We start from the raw sequence: 24771 nt of genomic DNA on the forward strand, positions 1-24771 counted from the left end.
ACTGTCAGGATTTGGGAATTGACCTGCAGTGGAAATCCACCAGCAATCATTTACAAAGGGAGGTGGGAATTGGAAATCATCAAGTAGTAAGATATGAAAGGGGTGGAATTTGCAGGAATTATGAATTGACCAGAAGTGATGTATAAATGGGTTTGGAATTGGGAATATGTCAGTCATGACATATAAAGGAGGTGGAATTAGCATCCACCCCCTTAATAATGCTCTTACTGTTTCGTGTTTACCCCCTGCTTCCCTTGTTTAGTAGACAGCCTCTACTTAATTAGGAACCTCCTGCTATTCTGAACAATCCTGAACACACCAAGCTTTCAAAAGTTCAAGTTTTAATAAGGTTTTAATGATCACTGGTGATAACTGACACTTCAGAGAGATTAGTTGAATTGACTCTTGTCAAAAAAGTAAAAATAATTTGATTTATGTATTCGTCTGAACGTTTCTTTACCCAGGAGCTATATCAACAGTGACACTGAAACAATCTGTTTGTAGTGCTAGCTGTTATATCTTTATATATAGACACAATTCTGAGAAATGCAGAGACAAAAGTGCTGTTTTTACCCTTTCTTTATTTTCTTATTTTCTCTCTGCCTGATTCACTTGCTCTGTTGCCTCAAGACTGCAAATCTATTCACAAAGCCTGCCTTGATCAATGTCTTCAGAAACTCAGAGAAACAGATTTGGCTATTTGCCAAACAACTAATACTTTATTTACTCTTCCCCAAAGAATAAATAATGTCACATAGGCCAAGATCTACACCAGCATTCTTTTGTAAGGTCCACGTATGCTATGCCCCAAAGACTGAATGCATCCAAAGCTACATTCAAAGGTACAGTATCTCACAAAAGTGAGTACACCCCTCACATTTTTGTAAATATTTGATGATATCTTTTCATGTGACAACACTGAAGAAATGACACTGTGCTACAATGTAAAGTAGTGAGTGTACAGCTTGTATAACAGTGTAAATTTGCCGTCCCCTCAAAATAACTCAACACACAGCCATTAATGTCTCAACCGCTGGCAACAAAAGTGAGTACACCCTTAAGTGAAAATGTCCAATTAGCCATTTTCCCTCCCTGGTGTCATGTGACTTATCCATTCTTGGATACTCCTTTACCAATAGTGGAGCAGGTAAAGGAGCAAATGGTTTGTAGTCAGGTGTTCATCATTACTAAAGACATTGTACTAAATAATCTATTAATGACGTGTGGACATATTATAAGAGGAAGGTATTATAACATTAAAAAACAACAGTAAAATAAAACAAGAGAGTCAGCCCTCATGCAGTCAGCCTCCTAAATATCTCTTGCACAGAAATTTGTTCTACAGTCGCGTGTGTGTGTGTGTTTATGTGTTTAGGAGGAATGCTTTTCCTCCACTGTGCTGGAGTCAAGTCAGTTTGACACAACCACAAAAAAATGCATCAGCCATCCATCAACGAAATGACCAGCACTCTACATTCCTCTATCTCTCGCTCCTCTTCCCATTTTCTCCCACCATCTCACCACGGTTGACATCTTAAGTGCTGCGAGCGTCCACCGCTTCCCTCAAACTCACCATTAAAACACACCAAAACCCCTCCACACCTCCCCGACACCATAAACACTTCACTGAAGAAATGCAGTCCGACAGCGCGACACGGGAGAAACACAAATCCGAGCTGTCGCTGTCTGGTGAAAGAGAGCCTACACTTAGCCGTGTTAGCACTCCAAACCCATTATCAAGCTGAGTCCCAACTACAGGCACAACACTGTAATCTACCGGCTGATGAAAACAATCATCCACCGGCAGGAAGAAAGTGTTCAGGCGTTCCCTCATTACTTGAACACGTTCCTGCCTTTTAATCCATTAACCTGCGAAACTAGAGAATGCTGCAATATCAAAAACATAACATTTTCACAGTTAGACATACAGTAGAAGAGGCAGGGGAGAGGGCGTGTCTTCAAATACAACAGAATACAACAGAAAGTAATGATACACCCTCGGGTACACCCCCGATTTCTTTTCCAAGCCCAACCATGTCAAAGTAATATCCATACAAAAGATTAAAAGAGAAACAAATGATAGATTTAAAGAAAAGTTATTGCGCTCTAGAGACTTCCTAACGTTGTCTGAGGCGTCATGGCTTCCGACCCGACGGCTGAGCTGTGATAATCCTCAGGACTAAACACTAGACTTTCCTCAGCTAAGTGAAATGCTTAGGTGGTGCTAAACTGCTTCATGAGATCAGCAAGATACATTGAACAGAGCAGAAGGCAGAAAACAGTAATCAGCAAGTGTAGCATTGCTAAGTCTGGAGTTCTAATGACAAAAGGTTCTGCATTGTGAGCAAGCTGAAGTTTCCTTAATCATGTTCCAGTAGACCAACCTAGAAGTTATGAAATCGTTATGACGTACTAGTTTCTCAGCATCGTCTAGGATTAGTATATTTCTAATTTTCAGGGTGGTAAGTAAGGGGAAATCAAATAATAAACCAGCAAGGGTCTTCAAAAACAAAAAAATACACACATGCTAATATATTTATTTTCTGCAAAATCCTTATTGCTTATAAATAAGTTGGAAGTTTATGAGATAGAACTATCTAATATATAATACACAGGCAACTCAATCAAATTCTAAACTTCAACATAAATGTAAACAAAACACTGCATTAGAACTCCAGGCTAAAAATATAACTACGAGCAGCGATCATCGGGGTCCAAGCACCTTACCGTTTTGCAGATGATTTCAGCGGCTATTATATGAAATGTCTAAATGCTTAAATCAGATGGATGTATAGAACGGAGAACTACAGTTCTAAAAAAAAAAAATCTGCACTTTTATCAATATTCAATAATCAATCTGACTCTACAGTGGATACCAATGCAACGAAGTCGTTCACAGGAGCACTTATACAAGAAATGTAGTGCTCACGAAAAACAGTCCTATCCAACAGACGGGAACTCAGCGTTTGTGTAAATTTGCATATATGGAGAGTTGTGGGTGTGGCTAAAAGTAAATCAGCTGTACCGTGAACATGCTTGGTGACTTATGACTGACTGACACGTAACAATATATGCACGAGTATGAACAAAATCAGCAAAATCTTATGAAATGTACCTCTACTGCTTGGAGCCCTAACCAACCTCACTACGACTCTATATTAAACGAGACTACAGTTACTAGACTACAACGTAAATAAGGAAAAAGAAAGCCAGTTTCGTCGGTACGATTGAGCTCAAACCAAATCTTTTATTTAAAACCACAGAGCGCAGGATGTGACCGAATACATTTGCTCTCAGTTTGACCTCTGCAGGAAATTAACAAGCGTACATCTCTTCAGACAGTCCACGTCTCTCTGTGGACCTGCCCTTTCTTCACGCGGTCCATTCAGAGGAAAAAAAAAACCAAACACCTACTTCCAGCACTCTCTCACACACACACACTCATTCACACACACACACACACACACACGCTTACTTTTGACCTTGGTTACTGTAAGTGTTGTCGTATGAGTCGTACCCTTGGTCATCGTAGGCTGTTCCGTATCCGTCGTCGTATTCCTACAGAGACAGAGAAAGAGAGGGAGAGAGAGAGAGAGAGAAATATGAAACAAATACGCACATCACGAGCGCATTAACTCAGTGTATCAAGTGGATGGAGACAGCAGAATGAAACACACGAGGAACAAAATGAATCAGGTCAACCGCTCTATTTTTTTCTCCTATTATTTGTAATATAATATCAGCGCTAGTCATAATTGAGGGTGCATGCTGCTTTTGAGAGAAAAGTCAGGCAGACATTTAGCTCAAAATGAGCTCTCTAGAGCTTTAATGTCACACACACACACACACACACACACCTCTCAGTAAAGAGGTTAATCTCCTCCACTGGGCCACTTTAAATATTAATATTCCATTAGCAGAGGAAAAACAGAGAAGTGAAGTGGACAGCAGGACAGAAGACTCGAAAGCATTTTATGACGGCTCATGTCTAACACCAGTCGGAGGTTTTTTTTTATTTATTTATTATTATTATTTTGTATCCAGTACTGACATCAAAGCTCTGTACATGAGCCAATCATCCGGTACTCCTGCCATTACAGTAACCAGACCTACACACCACACAGCACTTCTGATGCCTCACCACACGGCAGGACAAATCAAATTCATCTCCTAAATCAGATTTCTAGACCATGTCTGCATTGCAAATTATAAGAGTGCAAATCAAGTCTGTGTGTTTTCATTTGCTATCCATTACATCTGCTTATTATTCTGAGAATGCAGCTGTGTGAGTGGTGAAGTAGTGCTGAGCAGGAAAAAAACTTATCATTGTGGATTATGTTTTTATGTTCATTCATGTCGTTGTGGGAAATTCCCCGTTGTAAAGAAGCACTTCACACAGAATGATGGAAAAAAAAATCATGGAATCTGTTGCACTAGTGGACTATTTTATTTTATTTTGGATTATTTATTTAGCTTATATTATTATTTGTATTTATTTAAAATGTTTTATTAATGAATTAACGGGTTTCCCCCCTCCCTCAGCTACAGTTCAGTGGCATTAGTGCATACATAATTAATATTTAATATTATTTATTAAATATTTATATTTATTTATTTAGTCATTATGTTATGGTGACTTTATAATAATTTTTAGAAGTATTATTTTTTAGAATTTCCATAAAATGTTTAATTTCTCTATTTTCTACTTCCTTCCTCATGCTGTTTTTTTATTTGCCATTTATCTGTGGAAAGCACTTTGACCTATATCATTATTATTATTATTAGTAGTAGTAGTAGTAGTAATTACGCATACTACTACTACTACTACTACTGCTACTAATAATAATAATAATAGCAATTTATTATATTCATTTTTTTTTTAAATCTCTTTATTCATGTATATGAAAGAGAGCAGTAAGTGCTGTCCCTCATGTGTGTACAGTTTACATGACTGGCTTTATGTATAAGTTGAAGCATGTGATTCTCTTCACTCGTCCAGACTGACGGCTGTCATGTGGAAAACCATCTCGGATAACGGAGTAAACTCTTAACACTTAAGCGAAGGAAAGTCAGTGGAAGCTGCACTCGTTTTACACTGCAGTCGTGAAATGTGCAACACTCACATATGGCATACGGCAGTGGTGGATCAGTGGTTAAAGCTCTGGGTTACTGATCAGAAGGTCAGGAGGTCAAGCCCCAGCACTGCTAAGCTTCCACTGTTGGGCCCTTGAGCAAGGCCCTTAACCCTCAACTGCTCAGTTGTGTAAATGAGATAAACGTAAGTCGCTCTGGATGAGGGTTTCTGCCAAACACTGTAAATGTAATGTAATGTAAAGTGACTCTGATGAATAAGAGCTGTATCCCTAAAAAGATGTAACACAGTTACAGTATGATATTGCAGCCATGGACAGAATAAGAAACGAAGAGTAACAATCAATCCCGGCGTTTCACACGTCCTCCTCTCGACTCCGCTCTCCTAAAGCCGAATCTGACTTCAAAGCTAAGCTGCTCTCGGGCTAAAGCAGGATAAACGGGACTAAAGACTCCGACCTCGCCGTGTTCTCCTCCTTCACTCTGTCTGTCACACTTTCTCAGCTCCAAATCCATTCATCCCCAATTAACATGCGTGAAATCAACCACTCAGGGATTTAGCACCAACACAATGTGAACACACAGAGGACAGAAGAACTCCCTCTCTCTCCCGCACTCTCTCTCTCTTTTCCTTCATCCTGGTGTGATTATTGAAGTTGCATTAACGTCTGATTAGAGGCCCGTGTCTCGCTTTTATTTTAGTGACATTTAAACTGAGTACATGTAGACAAGCTTGTTAAGAGCAGCCACTACACAGGACACAGAGGACAGCTCGGGGGTCAGGGACACATTTTTTTTTTAAATCTTGCTTTTTTGTTATTTTTTAAACGGACATTAAGCAGTCTCACGCCTTAACTCACACCGGAAAATTACAACACATCAAAACATACTGAAGGAGAAAATGTGACTCAAAGTTAAGATGACTCTAAAACGGCATTTCCTGAACTTTTTTAGTCATGCGGCCTCCTTTGGGGATACTAGTTGTCACTGTGACTTCAGAAATCATTGAAAATAAAAGTGAACTTGATGGATTAAAGCCTTGTTTAATGAGAAACTTGTACACGCTGGACTTCTCCATGGAGATGTTCTGATGCCATTAAAGCTAACTAGGTAAACTGTGGTTGGATATCATAATTTAAACATCAACCTGTTTGAAACATCTCCAACGTCTTCTAGATTCTCAAACGTTCATTTATTTATCTTCACTAAGCTCGTTTTCCTCATCAGGGTGGCAGTGGATCCGGAATCTATCCCAGGAACAACGGGCATGAGGTGGGAATACACCCTGGGTGGGATGTCATTAATACAAACACAAACACACAATCACTCCTAGGGCAATTCACTTGTCAGAACTTCCCCTCTCAGTGAGCCTGTCTCCGCCCATTTCCTCTCATTGGTCAGTTCCCTAATGTGTGCACCTGGTCTCAGTTCAGCCCTTGATTCGATTTTCTCTTCATACCCACCTGTCTCATTGAGTTTACTCCTGCATTATCGAGTCTTATTTTTCCTCTTCTGGTTGTTGTCTTGTGAGTGCATTTTGACTGCCTGTGCTCTGACTTCTGTTTGAAACTATGACTATGATTATTGGTAAGTAGTGATACAACATCTAAGATCTTCCCAGCATTTTCACCACTGGTGAACTAGAACAGGGCCTGAGAACCATCATATTATATTATCATACCATCATCAGTTCATTACCCACAATGCAAAGCTAACACTTTTATGACAGGTCATTCCAAATTCTGACCAGGTTGGGCTGTGTCTCAAATCGGCGCTGTCCATTAAACCTCACTGAACAGGAACATGGCGTTTTATCGGAAACTCCAAATCAGCACAACATGTAAATGGTAAATGGTCTGCACTTATATAGCGCTTTTATCCGAAGCACTTTACACTGTGTCTCATTCACCCATTCACGCACACACACTCACACACCAATGGTAGCAGAGCTGCCATGCAAGGCACTAACTTGCCATTGGGAGCAACTTGGGGTTCAGTGTCTTGCCCGAGGACACTTCGGCATGTGGAGTCACGTGGGCCGGGAATCGAAACTCCAACCCTACGATTAGTGGACAACCCGCTCTACCACCTGATCCACAGCCGCCCCTGTCCCCAGACTGGACTTTATAATGTGTTGTTCGAGTTCAGGTTCAAATTAAAACTGAGCATGAGAGCAAGACGATGGAAACCTCTCTCCTAGTGAAAGCATTAGCTGAAGAAGCTAAGTGAGCAGGACAGCTCGAGATGGGGAGCGTGCTCATTACATCCAGGTAATTAAGTTGGACATGTGACCATATGTTCCTTAATTAAATTGTCTCAGTTCGATTTTTAACTTCCTGCTCTGGGATTTAGGGTTTGGCAGGACATTCGCCAAACATAATGAGGCTGGAAACATTGTTCAGCATTAAGACGTAGCAAAAACACTGTCGCTATTTAACTGTCTGTGAAGCTGGAGTCAATAATTTATAATACACCTGCAACAATTCACGACATTCAGCTACAGAGACTAAAGAGATCCCAGTGAAGGAGGTGTGTCCTGTGTGCTGTAGTTTCAGTGAAGGAGGTGTGGCCTGTGTGCTGTAGTTTCAGTGAAGGAGGTGTGGCCTGTGTGCTATAGTTTCAGTGAAGGAGGTGTGGCCTGTGTGCTATAGTTTCAGTGAAGGAGGTGTGGCCTGTGTGCTGTAGTTTCAGTGTCAGAGGCGTGGCCACTGTGTTTAGTATCAGTAAAGGAGGTGTGGCCACAGTGCTTCTTTCTTAGTGAAGGAGGCGTGGCCTGTGTGTTTAGTCTCATTGAAGGAGGTGTGGCCTCTGTGTTCTTGTAGATTTGTTTTAGAAAATTGGTATTGTAATTTTCAGTCTGATCTAATAAAAAAAACAAGTCCGCCCTCATGCTCTACTTTTTACAGACTCTGAAATGTTTTTTTTTTTTTCTTTTTTCAAGGAACACAGATGTTTCCCTTCATCTTCTTTTCTTTCCATCTCACTGTCTTCTTTATTGACTATAATTATGCTTTCTTTGCTTTTCATATTCAAGCTTTGTAAGTGTGAGTACGTGAGTGTGAGTACGTGTGTGTGTGTGCACGTGTGTGTGTATGTCTGTGTGGGTGTGTATGTGAGAAGACACAGGTTTTACTTTTCCGTCTTTTCATCGTGTGAAAGAGTTTTCCCTCTCATGATTTATTCAGGCAGTTACAGTGCAGATGGATGCCACACATGCAGCAGAGACCTCGGGATAAAAATAACCATGTGAGACCATCTCTGACTGCTGGAGAGGAAAGAGGAGGTGATGTTCAGATGAAGATATGTTAATGGAGACACACACACACACAGACTGAGCATGCTACAGTGCTGAGACACACTCATACTTACTTCACTATCGATATGAGGGAGGTCTATTAACATTCACTGCTGAAAAACACAATAAGAACCCCTCATTGAATTTTTAATGGTTTTAATGGGTGTAATGGGAATTGTATTGGTTTTAATGGAAACTGTAATGGTCTCTGTGGGTCTAGTGTATACTATTAAGAACCAGTAATGGTAATGCTTTTAATGGTTAGTTAATGGTTTGTAATGGTATTCATAGTGGAAACCATTAGAATTTATGCGATGGTTTCTATTGTTTTTTGACCTCAAACCTTTCGCTGACCGTTGCTGTCACATGCTGTTACTGAATTTCAGGACGCAAGTGTGTGAACTAATGTTTGATGTGTACTGATGGACTGCTGCATCGCTGTATGCTGCAGATAAATCTTGCTGACTTTATTCAGTGCTGTATTTGTCAGAGGGAAAACAAGCCAATCATTGTTCGGATTGCTAGAACTGTTCACGTTGAGGTGAAATAGCGGTTCTGTGAAGTGCACAGTGTGATCTTCCGTTACACACACAGTCGGGTGTTATTGCTCTCAGTGTGTGCCGTGTCGTTTACATGTAGTGTTTATTAGGATTTGATTAGATCTAGCAGGGCGTCTGAGGGAGCGCATATACGGGCCATAATTCAATAAGGATGATTTGTGTGGCTTCAGCCAAAAGGGAAGTATTTGTTCAGTGTGTGTGTGTGTGTGTGTGTGTGTGTGTGTGTGTATCAGGGTACCAAGCATACCACTGAGGTGTTGTGGGTGGAGCTAAAAATAGTGCAGATTACTGATTGGTCAAATGGCATCAATATAGAATCATCATGATCAGGCAACTGTGATGATAGATGGATAGATAGATAGAGCAGCAGAGACAGAAAAACAGAGAGATAGAAGGAGACAGTCAGAAAGAGAGAGAGAGAGAGCAAGAGAGAGACAGAATGATAGAGAGAAAGCAAGATAGAGAGACAGAGAGAGAGGGAGGGAGACCGAGAGAGACTGAAAGACAGAGAGAGAGAGGGAGACAAACTGAGAGAGTGAGAGAGAGAGACTTTTAAATTTTCCTGTTATTACTCATTTAGATTCCTCTAAAACTAGAGAAACATAGTGGCATTATAAAATTGTGTATGAAACAAAACCGAGGTAATAAAATAAACTTGAATTGACTTCCCCCTCTTTTGTACTTCTTTGTAAAAATTAAACCTTAAAACATCTGCATCTACAGAGCATAAAACTGCGCCCAATGCCCATACTTCCCAAAATTCCTGCAACCTTCAAGTCATTTTGAAAAAAGCATATTTGACTTTAAGTCTAGCTTTAACTAATGCTCTTAGCATTTTTTTTCTGCCTCCTCAGTGCCCCCCAAGCGAGCTTGGCCTGACCTATTATGAAGTTTAGTAAAACCACAGATTTTTGCTTTGGGATGTACTTTGGCCCATATACGTAAAGTTGTTCTGCCCATGTGACTCCTCACCCAACCCAACCCAACCCCAACTCTGACCAGTGAGAACAACCTGCTTAGTCTTCCACAACGCAAAAACAAGTGGTCTACATTTTCCTCGTTACCACAGAAGAGACACTCCCTGCCCCTAGTGGGGTCGATGTGTGCCACATGTCTGTTTGTGGCCACGGCCCCATGCACTATCCACCATTGAAGATCAGCTGTGCGCTTCTCTATGGGCGGTTTGTACAGGGACCTCCAGCATCCTCGTGAGGAAGAGTCCAGTGCCAACAGTTCTGACCAGAGTGACTCCTTCAGTCCAGCCAGAGGACCTCTGTGCGCAACCTTAATGCATGTTTCGTACAGCACTTTCTTAGAGGCATCTTCCAATGTTGTCAGTATCGGTGTTTGGAAGGATAAGAGTGCTCCTTCCTCTCGATGAGTCCCCTCTACTGCTGTGGAGATTCATAGAGGCGATGGGGGATGCTGGCTTTCCCCCTGGTCCTGCCTCAGAGCCTCCCTGAAAAGGGAGAGTAGTGCTGAGACCACCTCTCCCAACAGTCTCTGCATGAGGCGACCCGACAGTACCCTCGTCTCGGCGTACGGTTTGCTAGTTCCTGCTGATGTTCAGCACTGAAGACCAGGTTCTCAGGACAGACTGGTACAATGTTGTCATTGCTGATAAGTCCATTTCCCTCAAATTCAGCACAAACAGATGTTTTGTCATAAGTCAGATCTTCAATGCGCTGAAGTAAAGCATCCCTTCCCCATAAAGTAGTCTGTGCCATCTGCAGTCGGAAAGTTCTGACCCCCCACCCCCCTCCCACAGCAGCAAGTAGAGAACAGGGGCACAAGTCCAGTGCTGTCCAGCCCAGTAGAAGTTAACACTCCTGTTCTGCACTTCTTTGATCAAGGTTCAAGAGCAGTGAAATGATGCCACAGCATGGAGGCAATCAGGTTGTTGACAACCAGTACTCTGTACTCTGTAGGACAACTGGGGCTGGACCCAGGTCCATTGAGACAACTTGGCACACACCTTCTCCACTACCCAGATATTTCATCCCAACTTTTCCCCACTGGAGATTACCCAGTAGATTGGGAGGGCCTTGTTCCTGCCACCGTCCTATTAAAAAACTCACATTTACCCCAATTAATACTTGCTGAAGAAGCTCCTGTATAAATGGCTAGGCTGTGAGTCAGTGTTTGAATGTCACCCTGGTTTTTGATAAAAACTGACACGTCATCTGCATGTGCTGACAACACCAGCTTTTCCTGCACTCCTCTCACTGACAGTCCCTGTAGTTCTGCTCTGAGTCGGCTATTGCCAAACTGTAAAGTTGTCCAGATAACGGGCACCCCTGTCTGATTCCTCTTCCCATTCTGACTGGACAGCTAAGACCACTTCGAACTTTGAGCATAAAACAGGCCTGAGAATATAACAGTTTCAGCCACAATAAAAAGTTTCTTCCCACACCAAAGGCTTCAAGTGCCTGAAATAAATAATCATGATCAACCCTGTCAAAAGCTTTTTCTTGATCTAGTGATAGAAGACCTAAATCACATGAATTCAGTTTGCATAAATCAATTACATCTCTGACAAGAAAGATATTGTCCATTATTGTGCTGTCCGGTATGCAGTTTGACTGGCTTCTGTGCACTGTTGTGTGCATGCACTGTTTTAGTTTTAGTATTTGCAAGGCATTTTGACAAGTCACTACATAGGAGTGCTACAGGTCTCCAGTTCTTCAAGAGTCCCAAGTCTACTTTTTTTGGAAGTAATGACAATGCCGCCCTTGTGCTACTCACTGGTAGCCTTTATTTCCGCCTGCACCATTAAGACCCTACCGTGCTCTAGCTCTGTTATTCATGTGTTGGTTTTGTTAAAATGTGTTGCTACTCGAGCACTGACATTGGTTCCATGGCTCTGGAAAATTCTCCTTTCCCACCACACTTGTGCTAGGTGGTTTTTTAACCGGTATCTCTTTTTTTGATCTAGTTCATCCTAGCTCACTTGTTGGTTGTATCTATACTACTGATGCGATAAATTAGTCAACTTGACTTCAAAGGATCTGCAAAAAGTCTCCTCCAGAAAATCAGTAGTTTCAGTTAATGTGTAGAGCTGTTGATCTCCTCCCAACTGCAGCACACTAATGTCTGAGATGTCGGAGAGGTTGTCTTCGTTCAATTCCCCATTGCTGTCAGAAATCCCCATGCTGTCTGACCCCCCCCCACTCTGCTCCCTGTGTGTGCCTGTATTCCTCAGTCCTTTCCACTTCTGTTCCTCTCCCTACAGACGTCTGCACACCTGACCCGTCTTATAGTTTCTCACTTTCTTTTTGACCTTCTCCTCATTCACCATCTACCTGTTCCTCCCTTGTCTGTTCACTACTGTTTGACGCATTAGCCCCCGCAGTGGTTTGGTCAGCATCCTGCCCTCCAGCAGTCTCTGACTGCTCCACACTGCGGCTCAATTTAGCCTGCCTCTCCACCCCGACTCCGCTAGGCCCGGATTCCTCTCTGTCTTGTGTTTTTTGTGGGCAGACAAAATTTCTGTGCCCAGTGTCCCCGCATTCATAGGATTTTCCCTCGTGCCATACTCTGAATGAAATGTCTAGTGTGGATTCATTCAAAAACACGAGAGACGACGTGCTTAGCGGGACCATTCTCACATTGCTCACTATTTTACCGAAGTCGAGACAGCTCCCGCTCTATATCCTCATTATGAATGAATAGGGAATGTTTGACACCGTAAGTTTTATTGATGTTGCACTCAGCGGTCTGGCGAGATAAAGCTCTCCACTTACCCTTATTCCGTCTTCGAACAGCTGGTGCACGAGCTCCCTCTCCTTCACAAACACCACCACGGCTTTGTTCATTCGGGATGCCGACACCATGTTTTCACATCCAATACACTCTCCTACCGCCAATAGCACCTGCTTCACCGAGACCTCTAAGCTCACCTCATATCGCACCCTGTGACGAAGTGAGAGAGGCCGGGCTCCGCCGCTCAGCTCCCCTCAGCAATAAATAAAATTATTATCGCCACTCGCTTACTATTAATATCAAGCGTTCACGTTCTCACACACAAAGAAAAAATATTAAGGTTAGGAAAAGCTCATTCGCTCTCACACCACACTCTACACGCCACTCTCACCCACAGACTCCCAGCACACACCAGAGAGAGAGAGAGAGAGAGAGAGAGAGAGAGAGAGAGAAATGAAGCATCTGGTCCCTAAAGTGAGTGTTTCATTTGTATGCGTGAGTGTGATGAGGAGACATGTTGTGAGAAGATAAGAGCTGCCCTGAGAGGCCTTTGACACACTGACACACACACACACACACACACACACACACACACACACACACACACACACTCCTGGCTCCTGTCTTCTTTGTAAGTCAGTAAGTTGATCCGGGATCATATCGCAGCTCAGATCAGGAGAAGCCAGTCTGCTGTGTGTGTGTGTGTGTGTGTGTGTGTGTGTGTGTGTGTGTGAGTACAGCTAACCCATCAGGCCACACATACCATATTCAAATCCCTTCTTTTCTAACCGTGATCATTACCATGTCTTTATCCTGTAGGTTAGTTCCACACAAATTGTTCTTTGTATGAAGGAGACTTAAAGAGAAACTCGTCATCAGTATCAGAGGACTCGGATATCAGTGGGACAGAGGACTGCTTGTGGAGAACATTCTGGATCCAGGTGTTATTAGTAATCCAAAGATTTTCTCAATTCTATGCAAATGTAGAGTCTGACTCTGTAAAGTGACAAAATCTATTAAAAAAAAATGTGGAAAAAAGTCAAAAATAAAAAAAAACAAAAAACACGTATAACTGTGGTTTCATCTTATCCTGTCATACATGACCTCTCATTAACCGTGTATAGAGACATTGTGAAGGACAATAAAGCTCAGAAGGAAGTAGCAGAGATAACACAAGCTAACACACTTAGCTTGCTTTGAGAATCTGTTAACAAAGCTAGCACGAAGCCTAGCATGAAATGCGTAATTCAAACTTAAAGGCATTTCAAACAAAATAACTGTGTAAGTTGTATAGAGGGCAGAGGATGAACAGTTTGAGTACTACCATTTCTCATCAGTACTAAAAAAACTGCTGGCCAGACCACACCCACAAGAGACAACATTAGCCACTAGAAGTCACTACATGCTAACAAGAGACAAACTAAAAGCTACATGAGAGACTGAATAGAGGGTCAGTAATCACAGCTAGAGTTCAGAAGAAAAAGACTGTGTATAATTGTTGTTCTTGTGGCGTACTGTATGTAAGACGTTGTGTAAAGTGTGTGTGTGTGAGTGTGTGTGTGTGTGTGTGATGTGGAGGATGACAAGTAGCTTAAACTAGCTTAGCGGGAAACAAAGAACCAATTAAAACATTTACAAAAAAAAGATAGAGCAAACTACATGAAACTGACCAAATAAGGAACGTGGGAAAGGAATCGTGTCAGAATGAGGATGCAGTGTATGGGACACGAAAGGGGTCAGAAGCGGAGCAGATATGAAAGCATGCCCAGTTTAAGGAGGAAAACAGGTCAGAGGATATCATTAATTGGGAAAGATCAGTATTAGATCAGTATCAAGAGGCTTTAAATTGAATAAAAGAATCCAGACCTGCATCATTTGAGCATAATGTATATGTGTGTTCATGTAACACAGAGGTATCTAAACTGTGAGGGAATTACATGGTGCCTGGGTCAGGGTCGAGATGGAAAATTCAAAACATATACGTTTAAAAGACTTATCAGCCTCTTTTTAAAATCAGTGTACATTTGTGCAGGTATATCTCTGGAGGCCCCGCCCACTTCCCCATCACAGACTAATAATGCTCATGAAAGATGGAGTGATGTAGCACATGTATGTTCTGTCAAGGTAAATGGAAAATGTTTGGCGTTCAATGAAAGTGGTAAAAAAATAAATAAATAATAATAAAAAAAGGCCCTTTCTGATCCAGGCTGAAAATGTTTGATCTAGGAACAAGGAATCGGGCCTCATCATCACTTCATGCACTTCCTGTTTGCCAACATCTTGCAAACTTTCACTGACTCTGCTAGAAAGCAATTGGCAGCTGGTACAAACATAAGTGTGTCAAATTATTCACAAATTAAATATGCAGCATCTTGGCAGATGTATTTATCCAAGACAAATCCAGGCTGTTAAAAAGAACGTTCTCGTATTTTCACATCTTTCATCTGATCCTGTAAAGCTCCTGATCTGCACAATGGCTCATTATGAGGTCTAATTAAAGCGACAAGTGTTTCTCGTCGTCCCGGAGACAGCGGAGGCCTCCGACGAGCCTCTCAGGTATCAGCCCCGAGCTCTTCAGGGGTTTCTCTATGAAATCTGGTCTGTCTGGCAGGCTGGCCGTCATATCCACCCACCTTAATCACATTCCGGGGGAATTTATTCTGGCCCGGATAAGAGATTAGGAAGACTAGGCTCCGGTTGCTGCAGGTTTAATGAATGGGTAACAGGAGTCCAGGGAGAGGATGTTGGAGAGGAGGAGGAGGAGGAGGAGGAGGAGGTAGAGGATGAGGTCAAAGAGCAGAAAGAGGGAGATATTCAGGCCTGGGATTTATTCTTCCTGCCAGTATGGAGACACAGAGGGCAGATGACGGAGATTCAGAATGGAAAATAATATCTGTTGTTAGAGAAAACTGATAGCAAGTGAAATGCACACCACACGCCACTTAAAACCAGCCAATAGATGTCTGCGTCTGATGTCGCTACCAGAATTCCTGAAGCGTCACAGATTCAACGACGGCAGAAAAATACACCATCTTTAATTTAAATGGGTAAAAACGGACACGGTAGAACGGACACTAGCATTGCCACCTTAAGTAAGTTTTCAGTTCCATCCATTTATTCTATACACAATTCATTTTATTTTTCGGATGAGACGTTAAACCGAGGTTCTGACTCTCTGTGGTCATTAAAAATCCCAGGACACTTCTCGTAAAAGAGTAGGGGTGTAACCCTGGTGTCCTGGTGAAATTCCCCCATTGGCCCTTCTCTATCATGGCCCCCTAATAATTCACATCCCTGGATTGGCTACATCACGCTCTCCTCTCCACTAATACTGTAGCTGGTGTGTGGTGGGAGTTCTGGTGCACTATGGCTGCTGTCACATTATCCAGATGGATGCTACACACTGGTGGTGGTGGTTGGGGAGACCGACCCCCCCCCCCCCCCACAATGTAAAGTGCTTTGAGTGTCTAGAAATGTGCTATACTGTATAAATCAAAGGAAGAATTATTATTATTATTATTATTATTACAATTATTATTTTACACATATTACTTTGGGGGTGCACGGTGGCTTTGTGGTTAGCACGTTCGCCTCACACCTCCAGGGTCGGGGGTTCGATTCCCACCGTGGCCCTGTGTGTGCGGAGTTTGCATGTTCTCCCCGTGCTGCGGGGGTTTCCTCCGGGTACTCCGGTTTCCTCCCCCAGTCCAAAGACATGCACGGTAGGCTGATTGGCGTGTCTAAAGTGTCCGTAGTGTATGAATGGGTGTGTGAGTGTGTATGTGATTGTGCCCTGCGATTGATTGGCACTCTGTCCAGGGTGTACCCCGCCTTGTGCCCCATGTTCCCTGGGATAGGCTCCAGGTTCCCCCATGACCCTGAAAAGGATAAGCGGTATAGAAGATGGATGGATGGACATATTACTTTTATTAACATGATAAAAAAAAAAAATTCACGTGATTTTTTTGCATGGATCATTTGTTTTTAAATTACATTTTTTAAACACAATTAATTTATTTTCACATATGATTCTTTATACATGAATCATTTATTTTCACATGATTTTTCTACACATTTACTTTCAAAAAATTATTTTTGCATTAAGGCTTTAGTTTTACATGTATTTTATTATTTATTTATTTTTATTTTTTTTTTACACACGATTCATTTATGTTTACATATGATTACCTATTTTTAACATGATTCATGGATATTCATACAAGATTCTTTACATGATTTATTTATGTTCATGTTTATTATTTACCCATGAACTGATTCATTTATTTAATTTTATATACATTTAGCTTGTAATTTGCTCAAGTTCACAATCAATTTCAGGCCATAGCATGTTCAAATGCATGTTCACAATGCAAAAAAACAGAAACGTTATCACAGATCTTAGTTATCTTAAACCTATTTCTGGATATTATTACTCATTTCAAGCTTGTAGTGTTCTTATTCTATTAGCAGATCATTGCACTTCTTTCTAGAAATAAATGATTAAAATGAGTAAAATTATCTGCCAATAGAACAAATGGCTTGAATGATCTTATATTTGGTTTGTTGTAATCTTATAATAAGAAATACTAGATAAATTTGACTCTATTCAAGGTATTTCCACCTGCTAATATGTCATTTTATGCAGTGCACGTTTCTCCACATGATCCCATGACGTGTGTGTGATTTTCCTGTACAGAATAAGTGTTTAGCCGACTCTAAATTACCCTTTGGTGTGAATGTGTATGTCTATGTAGATGAAATGACTGATCAACCAGAGTGTGCGACATTCTTAACACTAGCTTCATTCTTCTCTAACTCTAGAGATTTGTTTAATAACGACATGACTCAGACGCTGATTTTAAGCGATTCAGTCACAAGATCATGAATTAAGCGTGTAAAAAGGCAAACATGCAGGCACGGCAGGGATTTGATCTGTGTAGGAACGAAAGCTTGCTTTGGAATAAAAGCATTCCATTATGATCCTCTTGATAATAAAATAAATAAATAAATAAATAAATAAAAACACAAACAGCTCTGGGGAAGTAAACACAAGCTCTCGTGTGTGTTTGCTCGCATGTTTACACGCTCGTCTGTCGAGGCAAGGTTAGCCGAGCCCTGATTTGCATTGACGCTGCTGTATTTATCATTGAGCAGATGTTCTGGAGCGTGTTTGTGTTTGCGAGCTTCAGGTTACAGCAAGCTTTCGGGGACTTCAAAGCGACAAGTTGACGAGGGAGCAGGTGGTGCAGGCTTTGTGCGCCGTGACCTTGGAATGTTGCTGTGCTGACCCTTGAATTACGCCATCAGATGCTGTTATATATCAGGGAATCGGTTCAGATCACCTCCTCCACCTTGAGTTTTCTAAATCGACAGTCAAATCACTGAATTGAAATTTCTGCTGGTTGCCATGGTTTCCTTGCTAGCACCTCACTAGTGAAGTCTTCACACCTGTGCTCTTTCCATATAGGTCAAAACAGATAATATTGGCAAGCAACAATTCTAAATGCTTTTGATGATTTAAGCTAACTAGCGGAATGTTGCACTTGGCTACAGGCGGTTACTGCACTAACCACGCTCAGCCAGGATTCCTACAGGCTCAGTAACATTCCTCCAAACATCATCCAGCCATTCATCCATTTTCTGTACCACTTATCCTCGAGGGGGTTGAGGTGGAGCCTGGCGAATATCCCAGTGGACTCGGAGCATGACGCGGGGGACACCCTGGATGGGGTGCCAACCCATCCAAACATCATGAACCAAAGATGAATTTCTAATAGGAACCAAAAAGAGTCTTGCTCTGCACTCCAGTGAAGAGTGATATCTCTTCATGTCACATTCTGTATGTTTAAACTTAAACTCGATCTTATTGTGTCACCATAATCCACTTTTCTCAGTCAAAGGTCACTATACACTCTGATTCCTCACCCAAAATACATCTTTAAGTGCCCGGCCCCCTTGAGTGGCACCATCTTCCCACTTTGGAAGATCTTAATAACCCCCAAGCTGATGTCTAGAACCATTAACCACCCAAAGACTTCTTTTCCTTGGCATACTTCCTGTTAAAGCCTCTCACTGGACAGTTAGCATCTTCCCAGTTAGTGTTCAACTATGGAGGAAGCTGTCCTGGTGGATAGCTGACGTGTGAATTAGCTAGTGGGTGGGATTTCATTCATTTACTCATCTTCAGTAAGCACTTTATCCTGGTCAGGGTTGTGTTGAACACTGGACGCAAGGTGTGAATACATCCTACTTGAGGTACCTGAGAATCACATGTGAACCCAAGCTCAGGATTGAACCAGGAACCTTGGAGCTGTGAGGCAGTAACACTACCTACCACACCACAGCACCACCCTGGACAGGAATTGGCGATGATTAAATTGACTTTTTCTCCATTCACATTAAAAACAAAGCAAACTGTCTTGTGCCTAAATGTCTATCAGTTGACCTGTTCAATAATCCATAGCTTGCTTTAGTTTGTAACAACCCTTTAAATCTGTGGTCATCAAGCCTCTTCCTTGAGATCTACCTTCCTGCAGGTTTCATCTCCAACCAAAATCTAACACACCTGTTTTAGTTGATCAAGAACTTCTTAAGACAATGAGTAGATGGTCAGGTGGGCACGATTATGGTTCGAGCTAAAGTCTTCAGGAAGTTAGATCTCCACGAACAGGGTTACTGAACACTGCTTTAAATAGAGGTCAGGAAAGATCTCTCTAAATACTGTGTGTAAGATTTAATTATTTTGTTGGGACTACAGTGTGTTAGAATAACTTTCATGCACAAGATTGAATAAAAAAATCAACAGAATGCGTAGTTTGGATGAATATTCCAAGGAAACTCATCCCAACAAGAAATCCCAGACCTTAAACCTTCAACTGCTCAGCCCTGTGTTGGAGATTGGTGGTTTGTATCCATCCTTGAGATTTATAACACATCTCCAGTAGCCTTGACTTGACGATAGTACACATTTCACAACCTGGGTGATTGAAACCCTTCATGAACAACTCTCATCAGACTGCTGAGTCAGCATTTTCTAAAGCCAAGGCCAAATACCTAAGTGCACAATGTTGTTGTTGTTGTTTTCCTCAAATCCACCTTTGGCTGTTTGTAGAAACATTGTTCAAAACTGTTCATACACCCTTCGCTGGATTCTTTCAAACCGTTGTGATGGGACATATTTAATACAAACGCTAAAACACACTGTTTTACTCCTAACATCATCAATAAGCACTTTCTGATCCCTCTATAAAAAGTGATCATTTACTCACGTATTCTCCGTATGAGTCCTGAACTACAGGGGGTGGCGGTCTGTATCCCACAGGGGGTGGAGCTCCGCGTCCTCTCTGTGCTCTCCCCCTGTTGGACGGAAGACGGCTTGGTGGAGCTCCTCTGGGTGCCACCCCGCGAGGAACCACAGCCTGTGGGGGAGGAACACCTCCTCTACTCCTGCAAACACCGCAAACAACCTCATGTTTAATCATTTATAAATACGTACTTTTTTATCTGTATATATATATATTTATATATATATATATATATATAAACGAAACCCTGATGAAGAATTAAATGTGTGAAAATCATATCACTGGAGAGCAGAGAGTAAAAGCTACCAATCTTCTAATTACACTGAGATAGAGAAGTGCTAAATGCTTGTGACTGAAAACAGAAGACTGGGAAAAGCACACACAGAAATTTCTGCTATTTATTTATATGCAGAAATGCCAGCAAGCCTAACAAAAATTATGATGGAAAATAAATTTAAAAAAAAATCTAAGTTAATCAGAACTAATTCTCCTGTTACAGCAGAGGAGGCTGATTTTGTAGGAGGTGAGTAGGAGGCAGACATGACTGTCTCTCTGCAACATCAAACTCTCAACATGGTAAAGAGCTGGACTGAAGCCATGACTCACATTCAGAATAAACTGTATGGGTATAAAATGTTCCTCAAGTAGTGCAGAGTATGGAAAAATAATATATGCAGTTTATTAAAGAATGTAAATGACTTCACTCTTAACTCTGTTTTTAATGTCACACTGAAGCCACAAGCTAATGACATTTTTTTTATTACTCATATATTTTGTTAAAATGCCTGATGTAAAAGCAACAAGAACAAAAAAACTTTTATGCCTCAAAGTACATTACTGTTTGACGAACGTCTGCTTCCTCTACTTCCGACTGTATGTAACGCTACTTCACTACCATTGTTTACGGCATAAATTAGCAGTGAGATTTTCAAACCTACAAACCTTCACTATTTCATCAAATGCTGAATAGAAATATCAGCTTTATGAAGGATAAAACGATTCAGAACGATTAGATACATCATGAATATATTCGTTATCCGTTAAAAATAGCTTGAAAATCACGTGACGTTCTTTACATGTCTGTCCGGCCGTGTGATGAACATTCAAGATAAATAAAAATCATATCTGGCCAGAGAAAGCTTCATTTTAAGGGAAGTCCATGTTAATAACTATAATGCTTATCCAGTCAGTGTAAGAGAACAGGCATGAGTAACCACAACACACCGTCATGTCCGGCACCTGTGGGTGAACATTCATACGGCTCTGTTCTTTTAGCGAGGACTCCTTAAGACCTATTTTCATTGGGTTAATAATTACCTTGTCTGCAAGTAATTTTCACATAATTTATCTTTCACATTGCTGCATAATGCATGCTGCAGTTTAGTAGAACATTTCTAACAATGTTGTATAGGTTAGTATTAGCCAGTAAGGGTTCAGTGTGCTAGGAAGCCAGCTAACTTATCACATTGTTCATCATGTAGCCAGTTTAAGAGTAGTATTCTTGAGAACATCCTGATTCTGTTTCTGCTTCTTGGGATTTTATCTACTTGGCGTAGACGAGAAGTAAAGGAGCTTTTTTTCAACACAGTGCTATGTAGCCTTTTCAAGATCCAGATGAGGATGGGTTCCCTTTTGAGTCTGGTTCTCTTAAGGTTTCTTCTTCATGTTGTATCACATTAGTCTGGATAGGTCTGGAAACTGAATTTTCCATACATTTTCCAAAAATTGCTCCTCCACACCGAAACATCTGAAAAGGCTAACATCTGACTACTAACACCAAGCCTGCGCATGCGTAAAGACGTAAGAAGCTTTGGCCTGCGTCATTTCCATTAGGGGTTTATTTAAATATACAATCTAGAGGTTGTCCAAAGTGACATTAATCTTTAACAACTGGATAGCAGGCACAACAACTGCAGTACATCGTCCACCATTTTGTTTTGTTTTGAGCTGAATGAGTCATATAACTAAAAATACATCATTGTTTTTGAAAATCCCAGTTCTCTCAGTCGACACGATGGCGTTTTCAAATTTATCCACTTTCAAAAAGCTCAGTTCCCTTTTAATGGGAACTCAATGTTGCGTGAACTTCACGCTGTGGGAAGCGTCCTTGCGCATGGCCACTATCTGAAGTGTGTGCTAAATCACACCTATTTATAGGCCTGTCACCGTCAGGTGATATGGTATTTCGTGTGTGATTATAAAATGGCACCAATAAACCACATCATCAGTGTTATTATCTTCAGCGAAAGATCGCATGTTGGTTGTTTATGTGAAAGCTCTGAAAAACTCTCACCTCTTTTTAAGTATGAGTCAGAGAGAATTCAGGAGGTGTGTTACTCCGTGTGCCTGTTTTATTTCGGGGACTGAGTTTGGGGGTGGAGCAAAAAAAAAAGCTCTACTCTTGTCTCTCTCTCTTCTCAGTTGAAGGAGGGAGTTGGTTTTCGGAGCCTCAGGGCTCTGGGCCGACCACTGCCGAGGCAGCCAGCCAGCCAGCTCAGGTCCTGGGGATCCTGTATGGATCTGGAGAAAGAATCGGAAATGAGTGCTGCTCTATCTCTTGCTCTGTCCTCTGGATCCGACTCTCCATTTCCGGGTTTTGGAGCTCGTGTCACAACTCCCTCTTCCAGTATAGAGAGTCAACCCACCTGCTCTGACTCTGAGGAGCCAGAGGGGGGAGCCAGTGCACCAAAAATGGAGATCAGCTCTAAATCATATAAAGAGCTGCTTGAAGTTATCACAAAGGATGTAGAAAACTTTAATTTAGACTGGCCCGTTGAAGAGGAAATCATCTAGAAATGCAGGCCGTATGCCTAGCACTGAAATTCTTTCTTCAGCAGTTGAGAGGTCACCATGTATTAGTTGTGACAGACAATACAGCAGTGGTCTCATATATCAGCCACCAGGGAAGGTTGTGTTTAGGCAGGCTACTTCTTCTGTGGGCGGAGGGAAAGTTTTTGTCGGTGAGTGAAATGTACATTCCGGGTGTACAGACATGACCTCGGCCATGTGAGTACCGTGGCATCCAGCCCCAGTGGTACTGAAGGAGTGAGGGCGAACCACAGTGGGCAGTGTGTTGTCTCCTCAGAGACAAAGACATCCACTTCCGCCTGGCCGAACCTCTGCCATATGGACTCGACCACTTGTGAGTTGAGCCTCCAATGTCTGCCCCTACATTCCAGGCAACCAGTGCGTGGTGTCAGGTGGCTGAGGCCCATCAGAAGACCACAGATACCTTCCTGGGACCTTTCTGTGGTCCTGGAAGGTCTGTCAAGCATGCCATTTGAGCCCTTAAAGTCAGCTTCAGATATGCTTCTGACTCTAAAGGTAGCTGATCTGCTGGCCCTGACATCTCTCAAGTGAGTAGGAGATCTAGAAGCTGTCTCTGATGCCTCTTCCTGCCTTGACTTTGCTCCAGGATTAGCTAAAGCCAGATTATATTCCTAAAGTGCCTACATCTGCTGCCCAATCTGCAACGTTGCAGGCTATCTGCCCTCCTCCATTCGTCACACCGGAAGAAGAGAAATTGCACCTACTGTGTCTAGTACGGGCTCTCTGTACTTATGTCCACTGCTCCAGCCAGCAGCTGCTGGTCTGCTTTGGTGGTGACAGTAGAAGTCATGCTGTGTCAAAACAGCACATCTCTAATTGGATAGTGGAGACAATCTCTATCGCTTATCGCGTGGTCTCGCTACGCCTCTTGGCATAAGGGCTCATTCCACAAGGGGGGTCGCCTCCTCAAAGGCTTTATCCAAAGGGGTACCCTTAGAGGGTGTGTGTGCTGCGGCAGGGAGGTCTATGCCACACACATTCGTTTGATATTACAGTTTGGACATGGATTCCACCACAGGCTCGTGTGTCTTGCAGTAACCCTTGGGCTCGGACGCTTTGAACAGGCAATACCCTCAGTAGGATTGAGTGGGTATACTCATTCCCACAGAGTGAAGCTCATGCAATGTTGAGTTCCCTTTGAAAGAGAATAGAGGCTGATGTCATGGTTTACAGGTGTCGTTTGTATAATCATGCAACGTGCGAAATGCCACATCACCTGACCACGGCAGGGCTATAAATAAGCATGATTTCACACAGACTTCAGATACAGGTCATGCGCAAGGGTGCTTCCCACAGCATGAAGCTCAAGTCCCATCACAGGGAATAGGGTTACATGCGTAACACCGATGTTTTCGCTGGACAAAAACACTGTCTCAGTGTGGACAGAAGGCCAAAACCTAGCAAAAAAGATGCGTTTTCAAATTTCTCCAGATTAATGTGGACGTAGGCTCAGGGAGATTTTCTTCACCATCATCACCTCTGGCTTGCTCATTTGGGATAAATTAATCTACAGTACATCTACACTTCTGTAAAGCTGTTTTGTGACAATGTCCATTGTTAAAAGCTCCATATAAATAAAATTTAATTGAAATAGATTTTTTCCTCCTTTTCCATTTCTGCTCACTCTTATTAGTGAAGCAGGTATTTTGTTTTCCAGCCACAATGCACAACAGCTTAATCTCAGGCCTGGATGTTAATCTACCTTCTGCATTTTTTAATATAGTAGCCATCTTATTTGGAGTTGAGAGCATCACTGATAAAACGTCTGAATAAACTTTGTTGTCTTTTTTCCAGTTCAGAAGACTTTATCATATAAAAAACATCTTCACCGTTCTTTTCTCCCACTTGCAAATTATAATAAAGTAAAAGTTAAATACATTTTACAATGTATTGTATCATTTTTTCCACTTTATTTCAGCCCAATTACTTTCACAAAATGTGTTGTTCCTTTTCTTTCCAAATCTGTCAGCTGCCAATCACGACATGTTTT

The 24771-nt window shown here is 41.9% G+C and overlaps 1 protein-coding gene across 2 annotated transcripts in view; it reads right to left on the reverse strand.

The window, feature by feature from the left end:
- Positions 1–24771, reverse strand: part of khdrbs3 (KH domain containing, RNA binding, signal transduction associated 3) — a 122341-nt gene that overhangs the window by 21127 nt on the left and 76443 nt on the right. The window contains exons 6-7 of one of the 2 annotated variants that reach the window (XM_053642409.1): positions 19917–20094; positions 3476–3558 (exon numbers count right to left, since the gene is read on the reverse strand). In XM_053642409.1, coding sequence (XP_053498384.1) covers positions 3476–3558; positions 19917–20094 — 261 coding nt within the window. The remainder of the gene's footprint in view (positions 1–3475; positions 3559–19916; positions 20095–24771) is intronic. The other variant, XM_053642410.1, reaches the window with a different exon arrangement.

The sequence above is a fragment of the Ictalurus furcatus genome, chromosome 14 (genome assembly GCF_023375685.1).
Source record: "Ictalurus furcatus strain D&B chromosome 14, Billie_1.0, whole genome shotgun sequence".
Lineage (NCBI taxonomy): Eukaryota > Metazoa > Chordata > Actinopteri > Siluriformes > Ictaluridae > Ictalurus > Ictalurus furcatus.